The 19,878-nt window shown below is 40.8% G+C and overlaps 1 protein-coding gene across 8 annotated transcripts in view; it reads right to left on the reverse strand.

The window, feature by feature from the left end:
* Nucleotides 1–15,181, reverse strand: part of LOC135167645 (DNA repair protein REV1) — a 25,213-nt gene extending 10,032 nt beyond the window's left edge. Inside the window, exons 1-3 of one of the 8 annotated variants that reach the window (XM_064131046.1) lie at nucleotides 14,976–15,181; nucleotides 5,413–5,890; nucleotides 101–5,310 (exon numbers count right to left, since the gene is read on the reverse strand). In XM_064131046.1, coding sequence (XP_063987116.1) covers nucleotides 101–135 — 35 coding nt within the window. In that variant the 5' untranslated portion in view covers nucleotides 136–5,310; nucleotides 5,413–5,890; nucleotides 14,976–15,181. Of the gene's footprint in view, nucleotides 1–100; nucleotides 5,891–14,975 lie in introns of all 8 variants that reach the window. The other 7 variants (XM_064131045.1, XM_064131043.1, XM_064131042.1 and 4 more) reach the window with 7 other exon arrangements.
* Between the last annotated feature and the right edge of the window lie 4,697 nt (nucleotides 15,182–19,878).

Genomic DNA, 19,878 nt, shown 5'->3' on the forward strand with positions numbered 1-19,878 from the left:
TCATAGTGTGTACTGCCTCTTGAGTGGATAGTGTCAGAAATGATATTGTAAATAATAATCTGATATAATTAAAATTAAAACAGTGTTTATTCTTCCCTACCTCATAATCCAATAAAAACCCTCGTTATGAAACATGGGTTTGGAAAAGTTACTTTTCGTTTACAAGTTAACGTTCGTCATTGAGGCGACACTAGCGTGTCAGCCACAGTTGCCATGATTTTCACCAATTACGGGTTTCAATTCCACTCACCACGTGCGTAACTAAAAACATACGGTTTGTAATCTGAACTACATTGCATCAGCTCTGTAGCAGTCATTATTCGTTAGTGATTCACGGCGCATTTATCACCTTTTCCTGCTAAAATCCTATTTATAAAAGCAGAAGCACATAAATTAAGTTCGCCGGAGTCGAAATCGCGTAAGATCTTTCCCATTGGCCGATTAAATGAATGAAGTTTCGCGTTAGTCGAAAAGGCCAAAACGTTCGAGTTCCTAAAAGCATCCATTGTGAATCAAGTTACCTCTCTCATCATATTTATAACTTTCACATTCGTTCTTTTACGGTGTGATTGCCCTTCATCAGTCTATGAAAGCACAAGCACATAAATCCTTTTGTAAAAAGGACATACACCTCAAATCTCGAATCGAATCGAACATATCGAAATTCCGTAACACTTATTCGTGATTGGTAGATACATTCACAGCGGCAAAATTTGAATTTCACAAGTACACAAGTATCAAGTAAATCAAGTCAAAGGATGAGTTAATTAGTAGAAAATAAAAACTTAGTTAGAAAATGGAAATGAAACAAGTTACTCATCAAATGTAAATATCTATATCTTATCGAAACTCCTGTATTTTCCAAGTCGTCTTACAGCTTCAAGACATTTAAAATTTTGCATGTTGCCTACAAGTGGGAAATAGATCAGCTGTGAATATATCAGCAATTTTTAAAGATCCATGTTTACGAAATGATGACGTGTTCAACGTCATACGCGACTACTTCAGGATCATTTTGGTATAATTATTTTGAATTTAAATATTACATTGACTTTTTATATCCCTATAATTCAACTGCTCTACTCATACAGTAGTTAAAATAAGGTGCGCTCACCGCAAATGTGACTTAAATAAAAAATATCACAACAATTAAGATTAACCAAATCGCGCGCGGTGGCGCCCGACTATGTCTCGTTAAATTAAATTAACCACAAAAGTCATCGACTAACTTCATGTGTAAGACTTTCTCCTAATTGGTCAATATGTTTGAGGCAGGAAATCAAAATAGGGCGCGCCAAGCGCGCATTCGGTCTCGTATGTTATAAAGCAGTGCATTAGTTATTGAAGACAGACCCACAACATGTGAATTCTCCAACACCACCTCACCACTCAACCCGCTTATTCATATTCTTTAACATATTTATACTACACTATATATTAGATTTTAATAATTGGAAACCAGGTTAATGAAGAAAAAATTAAACGATATAAGTAAGAGCAGTTTCATTTCTGATGATTATATGTTCACACTTCGAGAGCAGTCGACGAACTGACAAACGATCTTAAAAATCTTAAAAACTAAAGCATCGTCATCATGGTTTCTCTCTTTCAATGAACAAAGATTTCTTTATATTATTTAATAAACATAAACTGGAGTTTTCGGCGTAAGACCACGCAGACGGTCTCTCCAGGAAACAATGACCTCATAGTACTGATATAGACTTATATAGGTCTCTAATATAATCATATTGCTTTTGCTCTCTTCAATACTATAGTAACTTCTCCAATCCCTAGTTTCCAGAAATAGTATATGTTAGACGTGAGGAAAAAGAGGAATGTTAAGCTCGTATGTTAATGTTATTAGAAGTAGTCCTAGGACAGTTTACAGCAGAGTTATAGAGAAGAGGAGACAAGCGAAAGGAGCACGAGTCAAGCGACGACTGCTCCTAAAAACATTACTCCACGTGTTTCAACATTTCTGTAGTGAAGTGGTAAACTAGGATAAGTGCATTTTTTTGAAAGTGGGTTTTTTGTTTAAATTGAAGCATAACATTGTTCCGGAGGCCCTAGCAAAAGGATTTAGCTGAAAATTAATTTTTGCTGCCAGTGTCGAACAAAAATGAGGAGGATAAGTGACATTATGACAGCGCAAATGAAGATAAGTTGACATATCCTCGGAGGTTGAGTTGCTGGGAAAGGATAAGTTGACTTATCTCAGTATTTTTACACGACTTGCTTCATTGTTTGAAATCAACTTAAAGCGATCTTTGGCGTAGTTCGTTGCGTGCTTGCCTCTGAAAACAAGCCGCTCGAAACAGACCTGGTTCAAATCCAGCACTTGACAATTGATTCACACAAATCAACAATAATTCGATATCTACCCATTTTTAATCATTATCTTCACTTGATGAGATAATGTCTGGATCCGTTAGGGAGTTATCGTCAGTATCAACAATAAGATCCCTGTAAAAAACACTGCTCCAGGTCAAACGTCGTGACAATTATTCTACCGTCACTGCTTTTGGCGATTCGCTTGTCAGTGGCTTTCATGTTGTATGGTGCATTGGCCATATTTAAATGAGATTCCAGTTCTTCCTTTGCATAAGTCTTCTCTACCTCGGTAGTAGCTGATTTCAGTTGAATCTGCAATTGATCGCAGGTTCTGCACGTGTCAGCTTTCGGTTCCTTGAATGATAAGCCAAGGGTCTTGATCTCTTGTTCATATGACCATCCCGAAACGGCTTGATCAGGATATGCTTCCTCATACAGTTTAAACATCTGAGTCCGGGTCAAGTGAGAAGGTAGAAATTTCTTGGAGGTTCTACTGCGAGAATAGTGCGACTCATAAGCCGGGAAACTCAGTATATGATTTCTAACTACTGTCCCGGAATCCCCAACGAATTATTGTTGATTTGCTTGAATAAATTGTCAAGTGCTGGATTTGAACCAAGTCTGTTTCGAGTGGCTTGTTTTCAGAGGCAAGCACGCAACGAACTACGCCAAGGATCGCTTTAAGTTGATTTCAAACAATGAAGCAAGTCGTGTAAAAATACTGAGATAAGTCAACTTATCCTTTCCCAGCAACTCAACCTCTGAGGATATGTCAACTTATCTTCATTTGCGCTGTCATAATTTCACTTATCCTCCTCATTTTTGTTCGACACTGGCAGCAAAAATTAATTTTCAGCTAAATCCTTTTGTTAGGACCTCCGGAACAATGTTATGCTTCAATGTAAACAAAAAACCCACTTTCAAAAAAATGCACTTATCCTAGTTTACCACTTCGCTACAGAGATCAATTCCGATTCTTTCGAAAGTTTGCCCCTGTTATTTATTAATCGTCATTGTGAACGCCAATTCACCAGAGAATCGCCTGCTTCCAAAGGCAAAAGAGTAATCATCTTCACTATACGATACGATTAACCCTTTCGCTACGGACGCATTCTCCGGCGCGCTTCTCTCGCTGAGTGAGCCGCCGCGCCAAAAGTGTGCATTTGCGGAACAACTGCAATCGTCCGTGATACGCTCAATGCCGCGGTATCTTACGCAGAGCGGGTGTAGTCGCTCGTAGAAAGGAAATGGTAAAAAATTCATCATATAATCTAATCAGAAAATATAATTTAATAATGTAATTTTGTATGATAATTTTCAAAGCACGGGTATATACAAAGTCCTACCTCACATGTTTTACATTGATAATGTGTTTGTCGTTGGACACCATTCTTAGTACAAACAACACACTTTCTTAGTCCACTTTTTCGTTTTGTTTTCTCGCTCGTGTAAATTGCTGGGAAATGTCTACCAGTAAGCCTCAAAGGATATTTATCCGCAGATCTAGGAGCGCTTTGTCTAAAGTCGTCTTTATGGTATTTTCGTAAAATTTGTCTTATTAATTCAAGATGAAAAGCGGCTATAGGAATGTCTTTTCCTGTTTTGTATTTATATAAACAATAAGAATTCCAAACGGCAATATCTAGCAAATGGAAAAAGTACTTCTTGTACCATTTTATAGATTTTCTGATAGATTTGATGGAACTGATAACCATATCACATTTGTCGGCAGCTTCCATTGATGAATTATAATCGACTATACATTTAGGTTTACGTATAAGTTCTTGAGTGTTATAATTTCTCTTTCCTGTACGTATTAATTCCGTAGTATGAAAAGTAGATAACATAAATACATCCCTTTTATCACGCCATTTAAGGGCCAGCAAATTACTTGATGTCCGAAAGTCAACCTCGCCTTTTTTTAATTTTCTGTCAATTGTAGGCATTCCTTTTCGCCTTTGATTTACAGTCCCACAAGCATTTGTTACATTTTCATGTAATAAATTAAAAAGAACAGGACTACTATAATAATTATCTACATACAATGAATGACCTTTTCCCAAGTACGGTTTTAAAAGTGTTAAAACAATATTTCCTGTTTTGCCAATTTCTTCCGTATTTTCTGTCACGTGTGAATCACTACCTGTATATACTATAGTATCTAGTACGTAGCCAGTTTTACAATCGCATAATACATACGTTTCAATGCCAAATCGGCTTCTTTTGGCCGGTATATATTGTTTAAAAGATAGTCTACCCTTGTATGGTAAAAGACTTTCATTTATGCATAAATTTTGAAAAGGATAAAATGAGTTTTTAAACGATTTTTGAAGTCTGCTTGAGACCTTGATAATTTTTTTCATACGATCAGAAGAGTTTTGATTATCATCTTCAAAATGCAACATTTTCAATAAAACTAAATATCTATCTCTATACATAATTTCTCTAAAAATATCAGTTTTTAAAAGTTTGTCTTTAGACCAATACTCGCTAAGCCGTAATTTTTTGTTTCTCGACATTAGCAGCGTACATGCGAAAAAACAGTACAGCTCGTCGACAGTTGTACCAATTTTGATGTTACGCAAGTCATCATTTACTGTACGTGCCCAATAGTTATTTGTCTTATCCACAATAAAGTCCACAAGATCAGGTGAAAAAAATAATAGGAAATAGTCTAATATTTCAGATGAGAAATTTATGTCTTCTGTCTGAATTCCAGAATTAGAAGTATTAAAGTTGTGAAATGTTAATTCAACATCCTTCATAGCCCATTGGATATTATTAGAAGTAGTTGATGGCAAGCCATCTTCGTTGTAATCAGCTTCTGATTCTGACGTGCTAAGTACATTTGTCCGACGAATGCTCATTGCCTTCCTTCTAGTACAAATATTATTTATTGCAGTATTGCTATCGGTATCCGATGATTTATCGTACATCTCATTGCTCTCGGTTTCGACGGAATGGCAGTTTCCTCTCCGCCTTTTGTAATTCGTATTCATTATCTTTGAGGTTTAAAAAATAAACGAGAAAAAAAATAAAATTCAATGATGTTAAAAATACAAAAAAAATTAAACCACATACCGTGCAAATATTTTCAAAGTGTGAGCTGGCTGAAATAACTGTACTACCGAAATGTTATTTTTATACTGCTGCTGTTCACTGCATCAGCTTCAAATTCCGCAAACGTAAAACAAATGCAAAATACTTGCGATGGTAACTATGGAGATAACAAATATACTCTGCTCACAAAAGTTCGTGGGTGACTATAGTCACCGTTCGTACATAGCGAGCGTCAGGTGTTGGGTGACTATAGTCACCGCTCGTAGCGAAAGGGTTAATGAAAACAATTTCTCCGGTTTTATCTCTTTGACTAAGATGAGAGAGACAGGAATTGATGGATTACCGCCAGTCGATATTGTAAATTCCTGACGCTGGGTCGGATCGAACTGGTTGGGCACCTTTGAAGCTTCCAAGACGCCTCGCTGGTCGCGCGGGATGAGCACCACTGAGTTGTCCTTGGCCGTGAATTCCGATGCCGCGCGATCTTCCCACAATCTGGCTTGAAGGATCAAAAGGTTTGATAAAATACCTGGATAGTGGAAAGTGAGGTGGGCGAGTAGGGAGACCGTGAGAAGGGGAGTGGTGAAAAATGAGGGGGACCGGAAGGTTTCACAGCCCACACAAAAACTCGTTGAGATTTCGCAACTGCCACTTTATTAAAAATTATGAGGAGAACAATACTGATACTATTTAATTGAGCGGTCACTATAAGTTTGTTACCGAGAAAAATCCTAAGTTTATGCCGAAAGTAAATCTTAACACTGAAAAGCACGCACGGCAATGTTAACTGCAGGAGATCCACACAGAGAGTGAGGATGATGAGTGGGGTCACAGGTGACAATTGGCCTAATTCTCGCCACGTGACCTATCCCATCAGGTTTTTGATATTTCCGGGGTTGAGACGTCCAGGAAGTGACGCCTCAATCTCCAAATATTCGAGTTAGGCTCCTGGTATCACCGAATTGTTATGGTCCAGGGGTCATACGATCAGTGAGTCGTCACGGGGAGAATGGAGGGTCCGGAATTTCCCAGGATTTCCAACATTCTCCCCAAAGATCAGCAACCGCAGTTGCCTGATTAAGTGATCTGGATGAACTGTAACATGAGAAGATAAAAAATGAGAACGCTCTTAAGGAGTTACAAGAGGCACCGTTTGTGGAGTTGACTGAATAGTGAGGCGATCCGAGGTGGTGCTGGCTGGGCATGACAACGCCTGAGTCCTTGGGGGTCGTAAATCCATGTCAGTCGGGATGGTGCCACTCCCGCCCTGAGCATCGCCGGTTGGTTTGGGTCGTAAAACCGTCGAGGTTGGCGATGTCCAGCGCGAGAAGCCGGTGATTCCTGGTCCTACTGTCCTGATGAGACCGGTAGAGTTACCAATTTGGTTATTGGCCTGGTGAGTGTAGTTTCTGCTGTCCGTAGTGTCACTATCCTGGTGAGTTCGTCCTAACCAGGATGAAGAGCCGTGGCGCGAGCAAGAGGCCACTTGCTGGGTGGGAACCTCTCGTCCGTTAGCAGGACCAGGGGGCTAATCTCGATGAGGTGAGTCGAGTAGTGCCACTTGGAGATTGCTTGGAGATGTTGCAGATATCCAATAGACCACTTCATCCAGAACCCCTGGAGTTTATGCTGTAGGAGTTGCCGACTGTTGAGCCTGGAGAGATTGCGGTTGTCCGACGTTGGTTCCGGATGAGTCGTAGGACCTTGACCGATGAGAAAGTATCCTCGCGTCAAGGCTGAGCAATCATCAGGATCATCGGTGAGTGGTTCCAATGGTCTCGAGTTGAGTACAGCTTCTATTAGGTGAGCAGCGTGTTGAGTTCCTCGAATGTTAGGAGATCGTTTCCAATGTTTCGGGTGAGATGAGACTTCACCGATTTTACCGCTGCTTCCCATTTTCCTCCAAAGTGGGATGCACCTGGGGGATTAACCGACCAGTGACTTCCATCGTCGAGGAGAAGCTGAGCAAGCTGCCTGGATTGCCATGATCCTGAGGAGAACATTTTTTGGAGTTCCTTGTCCGCGCCGATGAAGGTGGTTCCGCAATCGCTGAACAAGGACCGAGCTATCTCACGCCGACTTGAGAATCGTCGATATACTGCGATGAATCTTTCCGCTGAGTAGTCAGATACGACCACGAGGTGAACCGCTGATGTCATACAGATGAAGATGAAGATACTCAAGTATTCTAGTGGGATATAATTGGGTACATTGACGTACGTCATTTATAAACCTAATAACTATACACGCTGAATGGAAGATTTATGTCTGAGTTTGAATCAGTTTTAGATTTGACAATGACGTGAAGGTTCATTCTATCCTGGGCCCTCCAGTCTGAACGAACAAGACTCTTTCAAAATTGGATTGAGATTTGAGGGGCCACGATGAACTATCATTCCTGAGCCATGGTGGTCCCGTCTACCAGAGCTTGAGAGATACCAGTTGAGCTGCCAATAAACCTCGAGAAGCACAGACTGCTGGGTTGTCCTTGCCAGGTACCAGTCTCCATTGAGCTTGCTGAGTGAGCTCCGGAGACTGAGCGCATGTAGCCAAGGCTTTTATATTCCTGAAGAAATTCTCCGTAGAGTTGTCGATAGATTTGATCACGTGAGAACATCCGATGTAGACGGTGCAGGCAGGCAACAGCAGACGATTGAGAGTCTCCAAGCGATAGTGCTGGACATTTGAGTGGCAATCTCACAACGTAGCGACCTGAGGAATCTCGTGTGTGAGTCTGCTGGAAGTGTTCCTCACCTTGAGCTGCTTTCATGATGATACTTGGCTTGGAACGGAGACTCGGATCCTCCAGTTGGTCCCAAAACGACCCAGCCAAGCCAGGTAAGCTGAGTAGACGGTAAGTTAATCCCAACGGTTATGATATCTGGGAGAATGAGTTGACCGTAGACGTCAGCGCCGAGAATTACATCAATGGGTGCAGGTGTAATGAATTCAGGATCAGCGAGTCTTAGTCCTTGTAGATGATCCCATTCACAGTAATCGGATGAAAACGTCGGTAGTGAGGCTGTGAGTTGGCTGAGAGCATAAGCGTCTACTCTCAACTGGAACAGAGAGCAAGTGGACTGTATGGTGAGTTGGATTTTACCTAGAACTGGCCCAGCTGCCGTCTCTCCTATTCCGGTGATGGTGAGAGAAGTGCTGTGCCTGGTTAACCGAAGCCGCCGAACGAGGTGGTCTGACACAAGTGATATTTCCGAACCAGGGTCGATGAGCAGGCGAATTTGGTGCAGTGTTTGGCCTGGGCGTATCAGCAACGCCCGACTGGTGGCCAAGAGTACTCCTGGTCGAAGTTCCGAATTAGATTTCCTTTGGAGGTGAGTTCTTTTCCGGTTTGGGTGGAGCTGAACGTGAGGTTTATTCCACGATCGGTGGGTGGAGCAGCGAGTGATGGTGGTTTCCACATATTTGACAGTTGAATTTGGACCGACAATCCCTTACTGGGTGTCGTCCAAGACAATTATAGCAGAGGTACTCCTTTTCAACTACCCCTCTGCGAGCTGTCACCGAGAGATTCTTGAAGGTGCCGCACGAGGAGATGTAATGATTGGCCTCGCACATCGAGCATGGGTACGATACCTTCTTCGATGAGGCTTGAGCTTGAGAAGTCACTGACTTCCGTCCAGGCTGAGTGGTGTTCTTTAATCCTTTGGCAACTGAGCTGCTCCTTCTTGGTGGTGGAGATCGCTGCATTGGGGCAATGACAGGCGCCCTCAGTGATGCCGAAGTATTCAATGATCTCTCTTCAATACTTTCCATCGCCCGAGCTCGTCCGGTGAGAAATTTCTTAAAGTCGCTGAAGGTCGGATAGTCAGTGGACGACCCGACCTCCATCTCCCAGGCCTCAAGAAGCTCGAAGCTGAGCTTCTGTGAGACAGTGTGCACGACAATCTCGTCCCAATGCTGCGTAGGCGATCCCAATGCCTCCAGCGCAGACAGTGCCTGTAAGACCGTCATTAAAAGTGAGTTCAACTCTTTGGCACTGTGAGTGGTCATCGGCGGAGGATTCAGCAGTTGCTCCAGATAAGTTGAGATAAGAAACTTCTTGTTCTCGTATCGAACCAAAAGTCGTTCCCAGGCAGTGGCGAATGAGTCTTCGGATATGGTCAAATGAGAGATGAGCCTGTATGGCTCGTCCTTGAGACAGGTACGGAGATAACACATTTTCTCCACGTTGGAGAGATCTGCATTTGAGCCCACAAGCGCTGAGAACAAATCCCTAAAGGATATCCATTCCAAGTACCCTCCTGAGAACTTGGGGAGAGGTATTACCGGGAGATATCGTGTCGATGACCGCGACTGAGATGATTCGGGAATGGTGGAGCGACGTGGATTAGCCGACACCCCCTTCTTGTCGATGAGCTGAACTAGTAGTCCCCTTGCTTCATGATAGTGAGTGATTGTCTGGTTATAGAACTTGCCCTTGAAGTAGTCCATTTCCAGGGCATTTTCCACTTTGTCACTGTCCCAGACGAGTTTCTCATGAGTTGTTTCAAATTCGTTCCAGTAAGTCTTCAGGAAATCCATCTTGGATTGAAGATTGCTGATGGAGAGACGTTCAACATCATCAGCGAGCAGCTCCTGATGTAAGCGTTCGATGACCGAGCCTCTTGACACGTTAAGTTCGACCGTCATCTCAAATATCACCATCGTGTCCGTGAGTGAGATGGGAGAGACAGGAATTGATGTATTACCACCGGTCGGTATTGTAGATTCCTGACGCTGGGTCGAATCGAACTGGTTGGGCACCTTTGAAGCTTCCAAGACGCTTCGCTGGTCGCGCGGGATGAGCACCACTGAGTTGTCCTTGGCCGTGAATTCCGATGCCGCGCGATCTTCCCACAATCTGGCTTGAAGGATCAAAAGGTTTGATAAAATACCTGGATAGTGGGAAGTGAGGTGGGCGAGTAGGGAGACCGTGAGAAGGGGAGTGGTGAAAAATGAGGGGGACCGGAAGGTTTCACAGCCCACACAAAAACTCGTTGAGATTTCGCAACTGCCACTTTATTAAAAATTATGAGGAGAACAATACTGATACTATTTAATTGAGCGGTCACTATAAGTTTGTTACTGAGAAAAATCCTAAGTTTATGCCGAAAGTAAATTTTAATACTGAAAATCACGCACGGCAATGTTAACTGCAGGAGATTCGCACAGAGAGTGAGGATGATAAGTGGGGTCACGTGCGACAATTGGCCTAATTCTCGCCACGTGACCTATTCCGTCACGTTTTTGGTATTTCCGAGGTTGAGACATCCAGGAAGTGGCGCCTCAATCTCCAAATATTCGAGTTAGGCCCCTGGTAATATCGAGTTGTAATAGTCGAGGGGTCATACGATCGGTGAGTCGTTGCGGGGAGGAAGGGAAGGTCCGGAATTTCCCAGGATTTCCATCAGAAGCCCTCTCAGGTCCGTCTTCTCCCACCGTTCGTGGTATCTCCTCACGTTCTTGATCTCTTGTGTCTTCCATTTATTTTTAGCTGCCATTGAAGCTGAAGCATTTCCACATCCTAATACCGCGGTCCTCTTCATCCTATGAGAACCATTCTCCTTCTACCCTCAGCTTCTGTAAGCCTGTTTTTGCCGCTTTTCCTACTTGTCCCAATTTCACCACCTGTCTCTCTATCCACTCCTGCACCTGCTCCTGCCAGTTCGTCTTATCGTCCAGTATCCAGACCAGCGACTAGCTACGATTCAATTCTGTCACTCTTTTTAAGATCCTCACCTTGCATCCCATCTCCTCCAGTTTCACTCTCCATCCATTCCTCATACCCTCTCTACTTTTTCCACTCTCACCTTCTCCTGCAAGTTATTGAAGAACCATTCCTCCAATGCCTCTCTCTTCTGTCTCGTTCGTAGCTCCAGTCCTCTTATTTTGGTCCACTTCCTTCTCTTCCTCTTCTCTTATTTCCACTCCTCCGGTTCTAGTTTCCTTGGATATTTTGTCTCCACATGCCCATTTATTCATTGTAACTGATTTCTTCCTCTTACCTGATTGTGGGTGTCCTGGTCTGGCTCTGACTCATCGTCCCCGTTATCCTGCTCTCCTCTACCCTCTCCAATCTCTTTGAGTCCCTCCCCCGTCTTGTTCACGATGTTCCATGGTCAAGGACAACCGGTCACCACCGTGTCCCCCTTTTCAACCCTCCCCCTCCTGGTTGGTCCTTCTGTCAACTGTGGATTTTCGCCGCCCTCCTTGATCCCGTGTATTCCTCATCGTATCCTCCCTATTGTCTCTTGCCTCTGTCATCTCTCTCCACTCTCCTCTACTCCTCGCTCCATCTTCATTCCTCCCGTACTCTTTCCATCTCTCCCTTTGACCTCTATCATTTTGTGCATTGTGTGCACTCTCTTTCCCTGGATTCACCCTCTTTGTCGAATTCCTCTCTGATTATTTTTTCCAGGGACACAAAAACACTTGCCCATTCCCCCTCCCCTCCAGTTTCTGTTACCTTTTTATCCATTGCTTTCATTTCCTTTCCATTCCCCCTACTGTGCCATTACCGGGTGTCCTCCTCACCTACCTCGTCGTCTCTCAGCCTGTCACGTCTTCCCTCCTCATTTCCTGTAGCCGCCTCTAGCTCACCCTCTATAGCTTGTGATGGTGGTGTTGAGTATTGGCTCTCTGTCATTAATTCCTCTTCTAGTTGGGCCTTGTCGCCTTCTCTCTCCCCCATGTCCTCTTGTTCTCTTGCCTTTGTTGGTATTCTGCTTAGTTGTCTCCTCACATCGTGTTGTCTCTGTGGGCTTCCGCACTTCAGCCTCCCACCTCTTTTTTTTCTCTTTTATCTCCATCGCCTCTCTCCGTCCAGTCTGTAATCGTCCTCCCTCTTGTATTGTCTGAGGTTTTCTTTTCCCCTGTTGGTATCCTTGCTCCCTGGTAATCCTCCTCTCGCCCTCTGTTAGACCCCGGCCTCTCCATTGGCTGGAGCTTTTCCTCCTCGAATCTTGCCAATTCGTCACTTCCCTTTTTCCTTCTTAACTCCAACTCTCACTCTTGTTCATTTTGCATACTCTGCCTCCTCGAAATCCAGTTATTCAACGTTTCGTCCTCTTTTCACACCCAACCCGTCTATTTCTGCGTGAAATTCACTTCGTACTTATTTACTACGGTCGCCTTCTCAATTTTCTCTGCTCTTTTTATTTTCATCTCTCCAGGTCCAAGAAGAAGTGTGACCTTTCTTCACCGCGTAACTCAGCGGATGAAAATTATCGAAGTAACTATTTTGAACATCGTCTGACTTCTTATCACTGTCTCACTCACGAGGCCGAGAGCTCACGCGTGTCTAAACACGGCGCAACTACCCCCACCACTAGTTTAAGGGGTTATTCTCATGGGAGCACTTCAAAAAATCGATTTTTTTAAATATTTTGACAGTAAAACCTATTGAAAACATGCTGTGAAAAATTCAGACCGAAATTCATAGTATTTGATAAGTTACAGCTCATAGTCGCCGACGTGTCGTAAGCGATTGTCTACCAGGCTTTCAACTTTAAACGCGTTTTTCTCGAATCATCATTTTCTGAAACGGTCAAGCTCCTACAAGAAAAAATATTCAACCGATTGCTTTAAAATTTACATATGTTCTTCTACTCATTTGTAGTTATCGTCCCTACCACAATTGTTTATTTTCGACAATATCTTCATATTTTTTTTAAACGATTTGTAACGAAAAAGAACGAGATTTTCGTGATTTTTTTTTGAAGTTCGATATTTTTTTTTTATTTTTAATGAAATTGATTATATTTGGTAGGGACGATAGCCACAGATCTACTGAATAATAATCCATTCGATTTTTTTATTTCAGACAACATGAACAGCCGCTATCACCGTGACCAGTGAACTACCTTTTTTTGTTGGGGACTACTTTGACTTTAAAAAAATATATGTTAAAAATGTAAAAAACGAAAAAAAAATTTTTTTCGTATATTTCAAAATACGAAATAAAAATATATTGAAAAATCAACATGATTGAAGTTTGTTGTTGCATTAAAAAAAAATCCGAAAAAGTGGTAAAATATAGGCTTTCACATGAGAATAACCCCTTAATGAATCACTCCATAAAGTTCGTAAAATGACCAAAACGTTCACGTTGTTTTCATGTAACTTAATGAATTCCACGTTTTATAAGATGGAATTCACGATATAATTTTAAATCAGAGAAACAATTCGCAGTATTTCATGAGCATTAAAATATGCGAGTAAAATTTTGAGGTTATGCATCAGCTGAATTAAAACCGGAAGTGACCAGAAGAATGTTTATGATTATTTTATGATGAAAAAATGTCTTGAGTCTGGCCACATGTATTATTGCGTTAATATTCAAAATGGTTTCATGCTTCAATACCATGAATGAGTTACGGAACAGGCATGAATGAGCATACAATGGACAGTCACAGGCTGACGTAAATTTTTTTTTTATCTAATTTGTTTACCGGAAAAAAATAGAAAACGGACTTTTGATTACTTATCGACTCGACTTATACCTTTGCATTGGATTTTCATTTAATGAAGTATGGGTCGTACCCATTAACTGATCCATTAAACCATCATTACCCCTCCATAACCCATCCTTTAATGGTAGGGAAAATTCATCTGAAGGTAATCTAGAAAAGTAATTTTCTATCTTTTCTTTTTCAGCTCTACAATTATTTACTGTTATTGAATTATGAAGTTGACTTTCACTTTCCACCTTGAAGTGGTGGTGAATCTTTAGCCTGAAATACTTGACTCTTTCATTTGAATGCAAGGAATTTTGGGGGAAATATCCAAGAAGGATAGACGTATAGAAATTGCAGTCACTATGGAACAACATTAACGCAATAATAAGAATAATAATAATATTCTATCTGTCAAATTGGATAAGACTTACATAGGTGGCAACCCTATTGTGTCTTAGATATATCAACATGAAAAAACATGAATTTCGTGTTGACTATATAAAAAATATTAGAAGTACGTGATTTTATAGACTGAAATTTGGCTCGGAGAGATATTTCTAAAATCTATGTAATAAGATTGTTGTGGATTTTACGTGAATGAATGAAACGAGTAGAGCAAACGGAAATAATGTTCTTGTAGCATCTGGGTTGATGAAATATTCATTTTACAGTAATTAATAAAATTTCTGTAAAAAACTATCATTTGGTTTTAATTTGTACAATAATTAGTCGACTTCCATATTTATAAAATGCGAAGAATTTAACGCCCGGTTGGAGAGGGTCGCGTGATCACAAATTGCGAACATTAATAAACTGTTAAAATAATGGTTCTATTATAATCAAACATAATTACCAGGCTACTGGAACAATAAACGAAGGGTGGTAATTGGGTTTATCGTAACTATCTAACGATTGTTTTGGTTGTAATCTACCATGGCGGTTTGAGGTTAGGTATCAATTGTCAAGTAATTCCAATCGGACCTTAATTGCGATAATTTTCGTATATCCTCTTCAATTATAATACTTTTAATGCCTTCACTTTGAATATGTCAAACTTTTCTTATGATATTTAAAACAAAAATAAATGAAACACCATCAAGATGAATAATAAATGTAAAAAAATCTTACCGGCTTATGTCTGCCTCTCGTGCAATGATGAAGTGAGGTTACATTCAACGTGCAAATAAACTTGAGGCCACACTTCTCCAAGTTCAAAGTGACGATTCAATCAAAAATCCAATTCTCTAATGAAGTTTTCAGCCTCGAAAATCTCAACTATTGAATATGCTAAAAAAACAAGGACTGGAATCTGTCATGGCGGAAGGCATGCTGGAGAGTGTTGTTATATCCTCCCAGATGTCACTAGGAAAACAGCGCCTTTATTCGAATTAATAAAAGGAAGCAGGAGCGTTTCCCAGCTGAAGCTCGGATGGGCAATCCAACGAAGTCCAATCCAAATGGTAATTGACAAATCGTCAATGTTAATTGGGATGAGGGTTTATTTAATCTTTTATGAATAAAACACTCAGCGCTTTGAGAGAGCACGTAAACTATTTATTCACACGATGATATTACAAACTCTGTACTCTATAATTTTAGCTAAATCTGATCTCTAAAAGGGACTCATCAAAAACAAAAACCGAACTCAAATAACTATTCAACATTTACCTTTCGTGGGTCCTATGACTCCCACTCTTTTTAGATTGCGCACGTACTCTCTTTATTCCTTATATTTTGAGATATTAAAAATAAAAAGTGGTGGGGAGGGGCTGGACCACGTCGTGACGCAGTCAACTGACCCATCCACATTCTAGAATTCGAGATGCATGTGTGACCCACCAAAAAATGACGTTCTTGGGTTTAATACAAAGAATACGAAGGGAGATCTGTTGGGATTTGTCATGGACCTTTCTCAAGAAATTTACGTCTGCATTTATGGGTTTATGGCGACGACAGTAAATCAACAGGCGTCCAATATTTGTATTAACTCCCTTTGTACGTTCGTTATTCTCAACCGTTTATTTCCGATTATGTATCCTATTTTTCATGAATAAGCACTCTGTTATTGCATTTTAAAAGAGACGTCATTGTCCACCAGAGCACAAGTGTTCAGCTACGCAATATTAATAAGAATAAAATAATTAAATTATTAATGAAATTAAACGGGACGTACTGGAAATTAAATTGACTACCAGGTGCGCAACGTCACCTAGTTACGAACGGCCAACGACGAAACAGTGTCATGGTATTGTCGCATATGTACTGTTACGTTCCAGACTGATTCGCTAGGTTTTAGATGAGGCGTCTGATGCCCGTGGAGTGCAAAACCACTCTGTTTCACAAGTATGGGATTTTTAAATTGAATAATTGAACACAAACCAATGTAATGGGATTATAATATGGAAACTTTTATTCATCAGTTCTAGACTTGAACTTAACTTTTCTGCGTCTAAAATCGATCTGCCCTTACAATCATCCTGAAATTTAGCCTAAGTGTCAAGACGAAGGGCCTGTTTCACAATAAGGAGTAGGGGATAAGTCATGGCCTTACTCGGCCTTGACTCCGGGGCTACGTCATTTGAACAAAGGGACCTCACATGTGGAATTTAAAGAGAGAGAAAATAGTTGAAACTTATGATGTCCATCATGAAGATGATCTTGTATTGCCTTGTCCAGAGAAGAACATTACAGAAAGGTCACGCTGCAATTTATCCCCTGTGGGGAAAATGTCGTTGAGTGACTTCTGTGCCAGCAATCGAGAAAATGATTGTGACATTTTCGAGTTAATAAATTAATTTCACTCGAAAGAATTAATGACTAAACTTTTAATTTTCTGAATTCCTTTTGTTTGCGTTTTTTGGTATTTATTTGTTTATTTTTGATTTTATCTTACTGACAGTTGTCACGGGTGTTTGAACAAGAATAAAAATGCACTTATGGTTTGATTTCACTTTTCATTTAATCACAAGTTTGAATTTTTCACATTTGCACTGTTATTATGGGTTTATAAAGAGAACTAGGTTTTTCTAATGGGACCAACTCTGATCATCGAGGCTAATCTCAAAATGAAGTCTTGGGAAGAACTTGGACACTCGCGATGTGGTTCGATTGTTTGCCTACTTGGTACTGTCTTCTTTTTCCCTACACTTCCTCCTCAATTACTTCCCGAGAGGGGTAACTAGTTTCCTAAATTTTAAGAAGGGATGAAAATTGTAGTTCTGATTGGTGGGAGGTTTCTGTAGGAGGGTCTGCATGCAAGGAGAAGAATTTTTGCTCTTCGACCTTTGGGTTTTTAATAAAGGGAATTCCCCGGTCCCGTTGCGGTCCCGAGGCTTGTGAGGAGATTGCTGACCGGTTGCAAAGGATCAAGCTGTAAAATAAGCGGAACGAGGGAAATTTTGGTAAAAACCCTTTTTTTTTTATAGGGAACGATTTATCTTGATTTATAGAAGTGCCTGAACGATTTTTGAAAATGAATTTTACCCTGTTTATGACATAATTGGTGGGACTGGTTCCGAGATGATGTTAAAGGTTTTGAGTGTGCAGCAGATGTTTTTCTTGGGGAATTCCCTCGAGGTGGTGATTTAGAAATAACGTTTCAACAAACAATTTCCCATATTTTCATCGCGAAGTGTCCATTTTTCCCATTCAACGTTGACATCAATAAATATAATTATTTTGTTGTGGTAATATTATTAAGGAACGATTGGTATGCAACAACTTCCCTGAGCTGGTCCTCGATAACTTAATAAATGCAACTGTCAGTTTCGTCATCTCGATGTTCTTTATGAATATGCCGTGATGAGGAAGGTAATAACTCCTGCGAATGTGAGATGATCTTACTTGAAGTCCCTCCGAAACCTTCAACCCTCCTGAAGCCCAAGCTTCATGTGAGAAAATCGTCCCCTTAGAACGACAAACAGTTTCCACCTGAACCGAAGGCAATGAGCTCACAAGAGCACGGACCACCAACGGCATATGGCCGAGATCGATGTATTCCCTGAGGAAGTCAGAGCAGAGTTGATGAAAGCGCTGATCTTTCAGCTATCACGAGGGCGTAAGACCAAGTCCATCACTAAGTTCAAGGTCACGATTGGTTCCCTACTCCCTCATGAGGGATTAACCCTACCATCATTGAGACTTAGAATAATTTCTGGAATGAGAATAACGGCAGATCCGTTCTATACGTGGACGCGGCTAGTTGGAAACCATTTTTAAACGTCTAGCTTCTAAAATCTTAACAGAAATTCCTCGATCTGCCAAAACCGTAATAAACCCTCGGGAAATCCCTAGAAATTTCCCCATGACATCACAACACAACCTTCATGATTCCTCCAGCCCCTCCACTTTTCCTTGCACCATGCGGTTCATAAAACTGAGGACATGCGAAAATTAGTCAGTTAAAAAATACGCAGTAGACAGCAGAACATCTACTTTAGAAAATCTCGAAGTGTCACGCTACCTATAAGTTTCAACACGACTTCTATAATAAATATCAGTTTATTCCAATATAAAACTGTGTGTATAAATTTATTATTCGGGAATCCAACGCCATTATTGTCTCTGCGAAGTGTGAAAGTCAATGAACTGTTGTCGTTTGTCTTTGGGTATTGTTATATTCCGAAGAAATATCATCGTATTTTATAATTAGAGAAATTGAAGACGTGGAATACTGTTCACAGAATAATTTATCCTTCAAGCGAGGCCATCTGAATCACTCGCTTCTGAGCCTCAGTATTGTCGGTTAATTTGAAGGAAATATAACAGTTTATCGATACACCTGTGGAGACTTATTGGTTCTATTACTTTCATTCGCGGCAGGATTTGGGGGTGAATGTCGTGCATATTGAGTCGAGGAAGTCCGTTCGACGTGGCTCGGAGTACGAGATACTCGTGGATGTGGAGTGTGAATCCAAAAGGATGGAACAACTCATGAGAATGCTGAATAGAGAAGTTGCTGCTATAAATTTGTCTCCTTCGAGCGAGACTTTTAATTCTTTAGAGGTGTTGAAAGATAGGAGGTTGATTTGGAAGTGAGGCTAACGGAGACTTCCTCTACGGAACATGAGTTCAAGAAATGGCGGAATAGAGGGAAATTGAGGAGTGGGAGTTTAGGAGGCACCAAATATCTTGAGACGCTTATTCGTTTAGGATGGAGAATACGCTAGAGGATTAAGAACGGGGAATATGTTAGAGGATTAAGAGGATTAGAAAAGAAAATGGGAAATGAGGAAATTAGGAGGGTATACAACACGATCCTTCCATTGTTCTGTTTTGATTATTCTACTGAAGGACCCCGAAACATCCCGGGTGCGAGTCTATTAAAACCAAATTAACAATTACCAAATTTATTGTCTTTAAAAAAGAAAGAATAAATTTCTAACGAAGTTGTAAACGCCAGACACATCCGATGTAGAAACGCTAGTCGAAAATCTTCCATTATAGTTATTTCCATATGTAACTCCAGAGTTAATAAATCAGTATCATAGAAAATTTATAAATGTTGGAAAGACCTTCTGGAAAAGAGTGGTCAAACGTAACCAAATATGTTTTGCAAATGTTAAAAAATGAAAACGCGACTGAAAAAGACATGGATACTTATTTGGCAATATTTTGGCATTGGTTCGAACAAGCGACCCATTGTAAACGTCACCGGGAAATACGGAAATATTTAGGCCATTTATGACCGAATCAACCCAAAGGACAAAAGGGCCTTGCCTTTGGGTCAGACCTCTCACCCTGGACGAGCCGAGGGTCGAGGCATTCTCGAACAGTCTCTCGAGGAAACCACATGGAATTCAACCCAGTAGCCTTTTAACGAGTCTTTTCTAAAAATTTCATATGTACCAAATGCAATAAGGATTGCAATATGCAATGCAATAAGAAATAAGGATTGTGTCATTTAATTAACTACAGAAAACATAGGTAAAAAAAATCACCTGAAAGCTGAAATTCAACAAGGAAATAGTCTATATAGTAATATACTATGCTATAGCCTACGCCTTGAATTGAAACGTAGCGTTTTGACGAA

The sequence above is a fragment of the Diachasmimorpha longicaudata genome, chromosome 11, assembly GCF_034640455.1.
Source record: "Diachasmimorpha longicaudata isolate KC_UGA_2023 chromosome 11, iyDiaLong2, whole genome shotgun sequence".
Classification (NCBI taxonomy): domain Eukaryota; kingdom Metazoa; phylum Arthropoda; class Insecta; order Hymenoptera; family Braconidae; genus Diachasmimorpha; species Diachasmimorpha longicaudata.